General features: G+C 59.5%; 1 protein-coding gene across 1 annotated transcript in view; it reads right to left on the bottom strand.

The window, feature by feature from the left end:
* The window catches only part of PRDM5 (PR/SET domain 5), a 75,175-nt gene extending 62,812 nt beyond the window's left edge, over positions 1-12,363 (bottom strand). Inside the window, exons 1-2 of the mRNA XM_036450417.2 lie at positions 12,153-12,363; positions 568-651 (exon numbers count right to left, since the gene is read on the bottom strand). Of these exons, the coding sequence (XP_036306310.1) occupies positions 568-651; positions 12,153-12,245 (177 nt within the window). The 5' untranslated portion in view covers positions 12,246-12,363. The remainder of the gene's footprint in view (positions 1-567; positions 652-12,152) is intronic.
* Between the last annotated feature and the right edge of the window lie 821 nt (positions 12,364-13,184).

The raw sequence follows: 13,184 nt of genomic DNA on the forward strand, positions 1-13,184 counted from the left end.
AGAATCCTCTAGGAAGGAACATCAACTGTACTCTTCTTCCAATGCCAAACGTTCAAGTCACTCAGCTTCCTTAAAATGGCAGCATCGCGACGTTGTCGGCCACCTGGAGTCAGCACTCGTTAACCCGCCCGATCAGTGCACACGGGGTGCAGAGACTCGGGGTGCAGAGACACACACTTCAACGGCTCACAGCATGCCCGCACTCACCTCCCACAGGAGCCGATAACTCACCTCCCACAGGAGCCGGTAACCCACCTCCCACAGGAGCCGGTAACTCAGCTGGTAACCCACCTCCCACAGGAGCCAGTAACTCACCTCCCACAGGAGCCGGTAACCCACCTTCCACAGGAGCCGGTAACCCACCTCCCACAGGAGCCAGTAACTCAGCTGGTAACCCACCTCCCACAGGAGCCGGTAACTCACCTCCCACAGGAGCCGGTAACTCAGCTGGTAACCCACCTCCCACAGGAGCCGGTAACTCAGCCGGTAACTCACCTCCCACATGAGCTGGTAACTCAGCTGGTAACCCACCTCCCACAGGAGCCGGTAACTCAGCCGGTAACTCACCTCCCACATGAGCCGGTAGTCCATGTGCTCATCCAGCTCCTCCGGCCTCCGCTTCTCGCCGGCGAACGGCCCGAACTTCTCGCCCTGCAGGGTGAAGGACAGGCATTAGGTCGCAGGCAGTAAGCTCATTCCTCTTCGGGGAGAGATGTTTTCCTCTGCACCCTCGCACTGAGGCACATTTAAAATATTAGCTGATTTACCCAACATGAAACATTAACAGCCCAACTTACTCTGTTTCTAGCCTCGGACCCTGAATCCAAGACACAGAGCTGAGCTCACAGGGTTAAACTGCGGAACAGTCAGCCTCCCGGGAGCCGGAGTGCCTCTGGTGAGGGGTACCGGAGCCAGGAGCCCTGGGTTCGCCCACCCACGTGAGAGACAAGCCCACCAGGCCGCAGTCACCTGGTTCCCATAAAAATCACACAGCAGCCCCAGCGAGGACGAAGGAAGCAGAGGCTTCCCACGCTCGGAGGAAGACTCACAAATAAAGTTTAAATTCTCCTGCCAACGTTCAAACAGCCAAGGGGACTGCAAAGCCAGGGTCCCCGATGCTCCCCTGCTGCCCCCCTGGGTGAGGGTCCCGCCCACAGCCCCCTGGGTGAGGGTCCCCAGTGCCCCCCTGGGTGAGGGTCCCGCCCACAGCCCCCTGGGGGAGGGTCCCCAGTGCCCCCCTGGGTGAGGGTCCTGCCCGCAGTCCCCTGGGTGAGGGTCTCAGCATCAGGGTCCTGGGCCCCCTAATCACAGGCTCTGGAGCAGGACCGGAGCCAGGTGAGAGGCAGGCACCAGGATGGCTGCAGAGGCCATGGGGAGCAGGCCGATAGGTAGTGGCCCTTTTCTCGCAAGGAAAGAAGCAGGACTGGGGACAGGGCGGGGATCTGCCGCCAGCTGTGTGTGGGCAGAAACAGCTCTGCACCCTCCGCCCACCAGCGCCTGGGCGTGGGCAGCACCTCTCTTCCCTCGGAGCTGGAGGACGCAGCCCCCACTCTCCCAGGAAACTGAGGAGCAGCCAGGGAGGGAGGGGAATAACCACCAAAGCCGTGCTTCTGGGGAGACCAATCGCTTTGTGAGCAGCAGAAAGGCCGGCCCGGGGAGAGAGAACTGTTACGGCCTAATGGGACGCGTGTCCCAGACGAAGCCACGGGCCTGAGCACCAAGGACAGAGTCACTGCTCCTCAGGTCACGAACGCTTCGGTAAAAGGGAGTCATTCCAGCCGGCCGGGCCGGAGTGGTGGTTAGCCAAAGGTGTTCAAGAAATGCAAGGGCGGGGGAGTGGGAGAGTTAGCGTTTACAGAACAGCATGCACCCCCTGCCAGCCCTTCCTCGGAGAACGCCCCAGGAAATGGATGGAAACCGGACTCGGGCTTCCATCACTGGCTTCCCACGGTCAGCCCCCTGGCCGCGGTCGGGGCAGGGCCTGTCCCAGGGGCCTCGGGCGCTGGGCCTTCCCCGGCCTCTCAGACGCGGCGGTAACCGCAGGCCCGGGAGGCGTTCCTCACCCCCGCCCGGCCTGCTCCCACCGCCACGCAGCAGTGACCGGCACTGAACGGCGACCCTGAGGATGAAGCCCTCAGGACGGCAGCCTGGCACACGGAGCGTGCTGGTAGTGAGCGTGAGGATTTGGCGTTGACCCACGAGGTGCAGCTGTGCCCGCCCCTCGACCAGGTGCTCAGCCTGTAACCATAAGGCGGGCGGCCACAGGTGTACACACTCCCCGAGGCGGCCGTCTACCCAGGACAGTGAGTGCGGACATGGAGGGAAATCAAGGGATCCCTCAGTCCCCAGAAAGACAGGGAGGAGGAAACCCAGAGGCCTGCTGTGGGGACGCTGGCTGGAGTGCACCAGCCAGTCCAGGCCGCCGGGAGCCGGGACCCTTACCAGCCTGTGAGCTGGGAATCCTAGTCAGGCCAGGACCCCAGGACAGGCGCCAGGACGCACAGTGCCCTGTGCCCTCGCAGCCCAAACGCTGGATGGCGCTGTGGGCAGCCAGCCTTCGTGAACTCTGAGATAAAGTTCAGGATCCTGACCAGTGTGTGTGAAGAAGTCTGTGAAAGCTCAGAGGGAGCAGAGACGTGGTGCCCATGTGCACAGGGGACAGGAGAGCTGAGATGGAGCTGAGTGCGGGACTGCCCGATGGCGGCTCCGAGCTCACAGGAAGCTCAGGGCCAGCTGCCAGGTTACCCTGCCAGCGTGTGCCGGGCAGGGAGACCAGAGACGCTGCTGACCAGAGAGCTCAGGTGCCGCTGCCGTGTGAGGCGGTCTGTCGAGGGGGCAGCGTGTGGCTGCTCTGATACAGGCTGTGGCACAGAGGCTGATGCTACACGTGAGAAAGCTGGGCACTCACCCGCTGGTGCCCGGCTGCCTGCCGGATGGAGTTTGCTGTAGGAACCGGTTGGAGGAGGAACCTGCCCGGGCTTGGCATGGTAGAACGGGAGGACTGTGAAGAACACATGGGCTCACAGACAGAGCACCAGAGCCGGGCAGGGCTCCGCTCTGTCCTGACAGCCTGAAAGCACTGACAGCTCTGAGTACTGCAAACAGGAAGCAGAATGCGGACATGAGGGTCTCGTCGTTCAGAGCAGTCACTCCACTTTACACCTGAGCACAGAGATGCAGCTCTCCACTGCTTTCCTCACGCCCCCGTAAGAAACACACTGTGCATGTCGGCCAAGCAAACACGCACATACACACGGAAACACACACACGTAAAGCTAACATGGGAATTTCGTGATGCAACACTGCCCTTGGTGGGCACAGAGCACGCTCATACTATCTCTACTTTATTTTATTAATTTTTAAAATATATTTTATTGAGTTTTTACAGAGAAAAAGGGAGAGGGACAGAGAGTTAGAAACATCGATGAGATAAACATCGATCAGCTGCCTCTTGCACACCCCCTTCTGGGGATGTGCCCGCAACCAAGATACATGTCCTTGACTGGAATCGAACCTGGGACCCTTCAGTCCCCAGGCTGACGCTCTATCCACTGAGCCAAACCAGTTTCAGCTGTCTCCTGTATTTTAATCACTTGTGTTAAAATACTAGTTTTGACCCAATAACTTAAGGTCACAACTCACCAGTCGGCCGCCACCACAGTGTGAGAAGACGCCGACATAAAAGCATACTCGGAGGAAGCGAACGTGTGGGAACCTGAGCTCTGGTGTGATGTGGTGCCTTCAGAGCACACAGTGAGAGCGGGAGGATAATCAGGTCAGAGCAATGGCGCTGCTGTGGCTGTGAGGTTTCAACCTGTGAGGAGCCAGCCGGTAACCCTCCGTGGCTCCGGGGAGAAACACGGCAGATAGGACAGCGGATGGGCCGACACCGGTGTGCTCAGTGGACAGAGTGCCGGCCTGCAGACTGAAGGGTCCAGGGTTCGATTCCCGTCATGGGCATGTACCTTGGTTGCGGGCACATCCCCAGAAGGGGGTGTGCAGGAGGCAGCTGATAGATGATTTTCTCTCATCGATGTTTCTAGCTATCTATCCCTCTTCCTTCCTCTCTGTGAAAAAATGAATAAAATATATTTTTAAAAATAAGTAAGTAAAAGGACAGCGAATGGCTGGCTGCAGGAGGAGGTTTATCCTCACAGACCCACGCTCCCACTGACGCTTCCCCGAACCAGCCCGACCCTGCTCATGGAGGCCCCGCAGCATAGCCAGTGCTGTGTCGTCACTGTCAGCGTGCACGCTGCACCAGTCACCACCAATCCCCGTGGAAACGCTGCCTCAGAGGAGGCCCCCATCCCGTGGCATCACACAACTCGGGCGGCACACCCATGAGAGGGCGATTTGGGCCACATACGATACATATGTTATACGCCATTCTTCTTTTAGTTGAAACAAATGGAATTGTCAAACTTTTATGAAGTTAAACTTTTCATATACACTTGATTTTAATTACACAAACATGTCTACATAATTAAAAACGGGTAAATGACGAATCTGTCCATTTTTTTACATACATATTCAGAAAACATACTTTATTATTGAATGAATTTTCGGCTTTATCGGACACTCCCTCACCCAAATTAGTCTGTTCTACCAAGGGGTGTGTGTGTGTGTGTGTGTGTGTGTGTGTGTATATATATATATATATATATACACACACACACACACACACATATATGTATATATATACGTATATATATATGTATATATATATATATGCCTTAGCACATTAAACACCTAACGTAAGGTCCATAGTTAATGACAGACATTTAACCAATGTCTCAATCTAGTTTTTTGAAAATTTCAAACTGACTGGTAGTCGGTCCACCGTCCGTGACCAAGTGGGGAAGATGTCCCAGGAGCCACAGGAGGACTCCAGCCCTCCCCCTTCCCTTGGCCTGCATCACTGACACGGCCTCCGGCCCGCGATGTCACGGGAAGAGCCCGCCCAGAATTCTCCGCTTCTATCTCAAGGGCCAGGGCCTCACAGGCTTACAAGGCTGGGCAGGACGCGACCTCAGACATCCAGCAGCAAACAGCAGGGCCAGGTGGGGAGTGGCCAGGGGGCGCGGACAGGGCACCCCGCCGGCACGGTGCTTCCACTCTGGTCCAGAGCGGCCGCGTCCCCGTGGGGACCACTGCGGCCGCCCAGAGCCCAGACATCTCTGGGACTGATGGCTCTCGTGCGCATGGGACGTCCCTACTTCTCCGCCTTGGAAATGGATGTCAGCTTCTCGGAAGTGTGTGCAGGTGCAGCACAACGTGCCTGCAGGACAATCCCACCTGCAGACACCAGACTGTCCAGACACCAGCTCCACGGGGCTGCTCTGTGATCGCCGAACAAAGCAAATTGTGAGCCCATTCAATCCGCCACCCACCGGGCTGGACAATAACTCTGACAAACATGTGATTGCAAACATGTGGGCCACCGCCTGTTAATTAGCTTCGTATAATTAGGAACAAGTTGAAAGCAGGCCTTCCTGCAGATTCACCCTCTGAGCCTGGGGGCCACCAGCCGAGGCTCCAGGAGGCCTGGACCCCAACCTGTGGGCGTTAACCAGTTGGGACACATCACGGCATCACACACTCTGAGCTCCCGCCGCCTCAGCTGTCACACGCGGGGACCTCAGACCTCTTCCAGCTCTTAGCCCCCACGAGCATGAGCTCCCCAGGCCAGACGGACGGCAGCATGGCAATCCGGGACGAAGAGGGCCATGGACTGAATCACATCGGCACAGCCTCTTACGCCCACAATGATCGTCAGAGAAAGAAGAAAACTTTGTTTTTAAAAGACCTCCTCTGGCAACATTCCAGGATAGCAACTTACGAACGTGATGAAAGAACAAAAACAGACCCAGAGAAAGAGAAGCATCGATCAGACTCTCAACCCTCAGAGGGAAGGTAGGGGGGTGGGGTAAGGGGAAGAGAACCACCAAAGGACGTGTGTGCATGCATATGGGCCTAGCCAGTGGGGGTGGGGCATATGTGAGGAGGGGTTTGGGATGGGAATGGGGGGATGAGGACAATTATGTGACACCATAATCAATAAGGAAAAAAAATTAAATTTTTTAAAAAAAAGGAAAGAAAGAATGAGGCGTTTGTCCCAGTTTCTCCGTGATGACCCCCGGGCAGGGGACCGGCCGGCAGCAAGGACAAAGGGGAGCTCTGCGCCATGGAGGACGCCAGCTTACAGGACGGGGGGCTGTGGGGTGAAATCTCCGTTTTGAAATTCCTAATCACACAACTGAGGGAGAATCCTCAATGGATGCTACAACCGCCGGGCAAAGGTGGACGGTGGAATAGACACCCATCCGCAGTGTCCGCTCACAGACCGCTGCCTCTAGAACAGGAAAGTCACGTGACGCAGTGCTGCGGTGCCAGCCGTGCGAGAGGACGAGAGGACACGCCCCTGCTGCAGGGGTGTGGATGCCAGCCCTCCCTGGCCTCCACGCCCACCGCCTGCCACGCCCACCGCCTGTCATGCCCACTGTCCGCCACGCCCACCGTCTGTCACGCCCGTGCAGGGCGCTGGCTGACTCTCCAGGCCCCTCCAGGGGCGAAGGGCAATTGAGCACTCGCAGCCCCCATCCCATACCTGCCTCTCACCCCGCCTCTCACCCTGCACCCGAGGGTCACGCTGCCTAGAATGAGCACGTGAATAACACACGTAGATGAAACACGTGAGAGGGAGGCGTTCGCTTCCTGCGTCTCTCCTGTCCCACTGCTGACACTGCACCATTGATTGCAATGAAGGAAGCCGCCTCTGGCTCTGGTCCGTTTGGCTCAGTGGATAGAGCCTCGGCCTGCGGACTGAAGGGTCTCGGGTTCTAGTCGGGTCAAGGACACGGACCTTGGTGGCGGGCTTCTCCCTAACTCTAGCCCCGATCAGGGCTCATGGAGGAGGTAACCGGTTGTTTCTCTCCGCCTTTCCCTCTCTCTTCCACTTTCTCCAAAAACCCCTGGGAAAATACCATCGGGGAGGATTAACAAAAAAGAACAAAGCGACCTCCTGCTGGGAGAGGCATTTGATACACCATGTCAGTGATTTGCTTTGTTCAGAACTGAGGCGTCAGTCTGGCCTCCCCGGGAGGAGAAATGCGGGAGATGGCGAGCATGTAAGGGAAGCCCCCGGGGCAAGCAACCAGACCCTGTGCCTGAGGAACTAGCTGGCCTCTGGGCTAAGGCCCTGCGACCCAGCACAGAGGGCAATGGGAGGCTGTGAGGAGAGCAACAGGCACAGCCACGTGGGCGGGAGGTCCGTGAGGGTCCCGGTGTGCACATTCTGGACGTGACCTGAGTCCTCTGCGTGGGGGCTGGCGTGAGAGGGCACCAGGAAACGGCTGTTCCTTCTGTGGCGTGAAAACAGCCTCAGAGCCATTCAGGAGAGGGCACTGGAGCTGGAATATGAGGAATAAGCGGTCCCCACGTGTGTGATCTGCTCTGAAGTGGCTCGCAGATAAGAAACATGTCTGGCTGAAACCAGTTTGGCTCATGGATAGAGCATCGCCTGAGATTGGAAAGGTTCGATTCCAGTCAAAGGCATGTACCTTGGTTGCGGGCACATCCCAGGTAGGGGGTGTGCAGGAGGCAGCTGATGGATGTTTCTCTCTCATTGATGTTTCTAGCTCTCTATCCCTCTCTTTTCCTCTCTGTAAAAAATTAATAAAATGTTTTTTTAAAAAGAAATGCATCACGTATGAAACGAGTGTGACATGTATGAAACGGGTATGACATGAGCGGCATAGCAGGAGACGTGGGGAAGGAGATGCTGCGAATACGGGGACCTGCCTGCAGCTCCGTTTCCCTGACCCAACCCAGACCACCTGCTTCTCCTGAGTGACAGCCGCTCCCGTCACGGACGGACGGGCGGCTGGGGAAGGGGACGCCTCGGTTCTGGCCCAGAACCGGTGCAAGGGTCTCCCTCCAGGAGCCGGATGAAGGCTCTGGGAACTCCACCCCTTCGCATTTCTCCAGCTAATGTCCTTACTGCCCGTGACCATCCTCTTCCCTCACCCGTGTCCCAGCAGCATGTTCGTCACCGCCGTCTCCGGGCACGGCCACGTCTATGTCTCAGCCACACCTCCCACGTGCACCGCTGTCTCAGCCATGCCTCCCACCTGCACGGCTGTCTCAGCCACGCCTCCCACGTGGACGGCTGTCTCAGACACGCCTCCCACGTGCACGGCTCTCAGCCACGCCTCCCACGTGCACGGCTGTCTCAGCCACGCCTCCCACCTGCACGGCTCTCAGCCACGCCTCCCACGTGCACGGCTGTCTCAGCCACGCCTCCCACCTGCACGGCTGTCTCAGCCACGCCTCCCACCTGCACGGCTGTCTCAGCTACGCCTCCCACCTGCACGGCTGTCTCAGCCACGCCTCCCACCTGCACGGCTGTCTCAGCCACCGCTTCCCACGTGGACGGCTGTCTCAGACACGCCTCCCACGTGCACGGCTGTCTCAGCCACGCCTCCCACGTGCACGGCTGTCTCAGCCACGCCTCCCACGTGCACGGCTGTCTCAGCCACGCCTCCCACATGCACGGCTGCAGGAACCCTGGCCGGTCTCCCCGGTGACACGCCTGCCGGGCCCCAGGATTCCCAGCAGCAGACGAGTGACCCTTGATGAGCTCGGCGCCTGTCACTCCTGGCTCCGAGCCTGCAGCTGCTCCCATGTCACTCCAGTAAAGCCAGTGTCTGTGCCGGGGCCTGGAAGGTCTGAGATGTGGCTCCCGGGCTCACACGCTTCCCCTCACCGACTCTCGGCCTCCTGCCCTGGGCGCGGCCCCTGGCTCACCCGTCACGGCCTCACGGCCTCCTTGTCTGGACACAGCAGGCAAACCCCATCCATCCCAGGTCCTCGCTCCGGCTGCTGCCTCGCGGGCGCTGCGCCTGGAAACAAGTCTGGCTCCTCCGTCCTTGGCTTATGGAAATGGCTCAGGTCTCACTACCTCCTTGGGGAGCGCAGGCTGGACCCCGTTTATAGGACGCCCACCCTGGACACCCACACTCTCTGCCAAGTCACCTGCACCCAGCTCCGCCGCACCTTTCCCCACCGCCCCGATAGCATCACGTGATCACACCGATGACAAATCCACCTGACGCTGCCTCTGCCCGCCTCCCAGGACACAGGCCCACGCAGCCCATCTCTGTCTGTTCGCCAGCCGGCATGTCCTCAGCGGCCGGTATGTCCCCAGCGGCGGGTGCCCATCCGGGGGGCCGGGGGGCCGGGGGGGGGGGAGGGGGGGTACAAGGCCTGAGCAAACGCAAACCATGGCACAGAAACACATTCAGGCAGAAACGAGGACTTGAGGGACTGCCACCGGGTACTGTGAAGTGAGAAAGGCCGGACGATACAACGGACTTACTCTCCTCACTTTCGGGGAAAGAAAGCCACGTTCTAGGTGTCGGAGCAGGTGTTTGGTCTGAGCACAGAAGCAGCACTGCGTCAGTGTGCGGGCTCCGCAGCCCAGCTCCAGCCCAGGCTCCCACAGACTCTCACCCTGTTCGCTTCTCCAAGAGCAGTCATGGCTCACGGAAATGGCTACCTAAGGACCCTCCTCATGCAATCCCATGAAGGCATCAAAGGGAAGGGAGCCCTCCTCCTGTGCAGGTTCCGCCCCTCGGCAGGCCTGCAAAACAGATCCTCCCCAAGGAGACACCTAGGGCGGAGGGCGAGGCTTGCCTTCGGATTCTCTGCAGGGACCCCACTCTAGGACACGCTGCACAGAAAGGTGGGTGCAGAGCAGGACTCAGGGGTCCCCTTGGTGAGGGAATTCCAGGTCTCCAGCAAGAATCTCAGAACAGGACGGGTTTAGATTCTCTTGAGTGTGAAATCAACACACGGCTGCACTGAGATCATTCCCTACAACAGAGGTATTCTACGAAACATATGCATCCAAGTGAGCTACTCCAAAGCCTGGTGAGAGAACAGGAGAACTTTCAGAAGGCCCTTAGTTTAACTGCTGCATCCTCTCTTCTCAGACCCCTGGTTTCACAGCCAGAGTCAGGCCTGGATTGGGAACCACCGGGAAATCCAGAACCTGCATGCAAACAGGGAGAAGACGTGGACACTCAGCGTGGACCTTACCACACGCCTCAGATCTGACGCCGGCTTCAACCCCGCCTCAGCCTGTGGAAGGCACGGGAGCGGGGGCTGTCCCTCGCCTCAGTCCTCCCTGCCACCTGGCCCTGTCATGACCGTTATGAATCTGTGCCACACACAGGATGTCACCTGGATTTACTGAAAACACCTGCACACTCACCTGAATGGCAGGTAAGCATTCCAGGTGTGACTGGATGGAGGTCTGTTTTACATGCTGAAGTCACAGGGACCAGGAAGACAGAAGTGTGTCCTTAGCATTGTAAGAGTCAAAGGCGGGAACCTGATGACTTTGGAAGCTTTTCATGCTGTGACCCCAAACAATAAAAACATCCCAATAATCAGCTACGTGGAGAAATAAGTTGGAATTATCAAATACATCAAAATAAAATACATTGACCAGCTACTTCTTTATTTATTTATTTATTTTTCTTTTTTACCAACTATTTCTTTTGTGGTTGTTACCCTCTCCCAGGATATTTTCCATTGATTTTTCAGGGAGTGGAAGGGAGAGGGCGGCTCAGAGAGAAAGACAGAGAGAAAGAAAGTGGTGAGTTGGGTTGCCTCTCACACACCCTGGGAATGGAGCTTGCAAGGGAGGTACACGCCCGTGACCCAGGACCCTCAGTCCACAGGCCGATGCTCTATGCACTGAGCCAAAGCAGCCAGGGCCAGCTATTTCTAAAAGCCTAAATAATATAAGCCCCCCCCCCAAAAAAAAAGAAATTATGTAACATTTTTAATATTTGTGCAACTTTTTAGTATATCATGTTTAGTAACGTTAAACAAAATAATGTATGAATATTCACATTTGGGCCTGAGATCTTTCAGATTTGGGAATTTTTATGTCTGAGAGGAAGAATTAAGGCAGAATTTCAACCTCTGCTTTGAGAGAATGCTGGTTTCACCTTCATCCATTTGGCAAGAGCATCTGTGCAGCTGCCCTCCCACCAGGGCAGGCTCTCTCCTGGGGCCTCTGGGCAGTCCTCAAACTCCCACCTGAGCGTGGACACGGGCTCCTCCCATCCAGCCTGCCCTGGGGCAGCAAAGGGATCAGGGGCGCCTTCTGAGGGGTCCCCTCCTGCCCCTGCTCTTCGTGAGGGCGGGGAGATCTCTGGCTGAGATGCCTCCTGGCGTCTGCCCAGTGCGGACCCCCTGACCGTCCGTAACCCGCCTGACAGCATCCCTCACGGCGCCAGCCTGCTCCTGCCACACCTCCATCTCTAACCCTATCTGTTCGGGGGAGGGACTGGGGGTCCAGGGCGGAGTGGGGGTGCTGGGAAGCTGGCAGGGAACCATCTGGAAGGACCAGAGCTCTGGACTCAGCTGTTCCTGCAGGTCTCACTGGGGATGAACCTGCTCTCAGGGGGGGAGGGGGAGGCGGGGAGTTCCTCCCGGGTGCGGGCCGGGCACCCCCCTGCCTTGGGAGTCCAGACCTTAGGGATCCCCAGAAACCGCGAGGACACAAGGTGGCAAACCCAGAGGTCTGGAGTTTGCAGTCCCCTCTCCTCCTGGGCCTGGGTTCTCAGCACACAGCACCCAGCACCCAGGCTGGTCCCACGGGCTCTCAGCACCCAACACCCAGCACCCAGCACCCCAGGCTGGTTCCCTGGGCTCCCAGCACCCAGCACCCAGCACCCAAGCTGGTCCCCCGGGCACCCTGAGTCCCTGCTACGCCGGCCACGTGGGCCACGGGGCGGATGGAGCCAGGGGAAGGAGGGTGGAGGGAGGAGAGAGGAGGGAGGAGGGAGGAAGGAGGAAGGAGGAGGGAGGAGGGAGGGGGGAGGCGGGGCGGGCCGCACCGGGACCCCCCCCCCCCCCGCGGGGGAGCGGGCGGGGACGGCGCAGGCACTTCCTGCGGGGAAGCCGGACGTCCCGCCGAGCGGTGCCCCCACCGGGCAGGGGGGCTGCTGACGTGGCGCTGCCCAGGCCGACGGGCCAGGCCGCCCGGAGCCGGAGCCCCTCCTCCCGGGACCGGCCCCGGGGAGCCCCGGGAGGCCCCCCTGGGAGGCCCCAGAGGGCAGGAGGCGGGCACCCACCTTGGCGACCCTGCGGGCCGTGAAGAGCCCCATCCCGTCCTGCACGCGGGACGCCCGGAGCGAGAAGCGGTCCGGCACGTACATGCCCAGCATCCTTCTCCCCGCGGGCCCGGCGGCGAGGGCGGCGGGGGCGGCGGAGGGGACGGCGGGCGGAGGAAACGGAGCTTCCCAATCCCCGCCTCCCGCCCTCCGATCCCGCTCCGGTCCCAGATCCCCGGCGCCCCTCCTCCCGCCGGCCCGGCCCCCTCCGCTGCCCCCAGCGGCCCTCCTCCCGCCGGCCTGACCCCTCCTCCCGCCGGCCCGGCCCCCTCCGCTGCCCCCAGTGGCCCTCCTCCCGCCGGCCCGGCCCCCTCCTCCAGCAGGCCTGGCCCACTCCGCTGCCCGGGGCGGGCGGGCCGCTGCGCGCTGATTGGCCCCGAGGCTCAGGCTCGGACCCAAGCGCTGCCCACCGCGGGCTGACCACCCCGCCGGCAGCCTCCCTGCCCAGCCTGGGCTCTGCCCTCACCAAGTGCCCAGGGGACTTCACTGCCTGTCACTGTCTAGGCCCCTACCACGGACAGACAGGGACAGGGCCACGGGCCCGCACCCCCAGGCCGGGTCCCCCAGCTCCAGGCTCCAGGCGGGAAGCACAGCCCAGGACGCAGCTCTGTCTGCTGGGCTTGTCTGGGGGTGAAGCCCTGGGTCCAGGGAGCAGGCTGTTCAATGTGAGAGGAAGAGAGTGCGCACCCCCTGCCTCCAGCCCATTCCAAGTCCATCCAAACAGGACCACGAACTGCTGAAGTAACAGTTAAATGGAGCAGAAACTGCTTTTCTAAGTGGTGCTGATGCCTGGCTAGTTCACACACTTCCCAGGATGCCCTGCTCCTGGTCTCTGGCTTCCACATCACCTGCCTGGTGGCTTTCCTTCCGGACCCCCTGGCGGGGGAGGGGGGAGGGTTAGGGGGGGCAGCAGGGAGGCCCAGACATTGCCACCGCAGCCAGCGGCTCCCTTGGCATCAGGGCTGGCCTCGGTGTTTTCGGAAAAGTCAGCCA

Source organism: Pipistrellus kuhlii, unplaced genomic scaffold, assembly GCF_014108245.1.
Source record: "Pipistrellus kuhlii isolate mPipKuh1 unplaced genomic scaffold, mPipKuh1.p scaffold_m20_p_21, whole genome shotgun sequence".
Lineage (NCBI taxonomy): Eukaryota > Metazoa > Chordata > Mammalia > Chiroptera > Vespertilionidae > Pipistrellus > Pipistrellus kuhlii.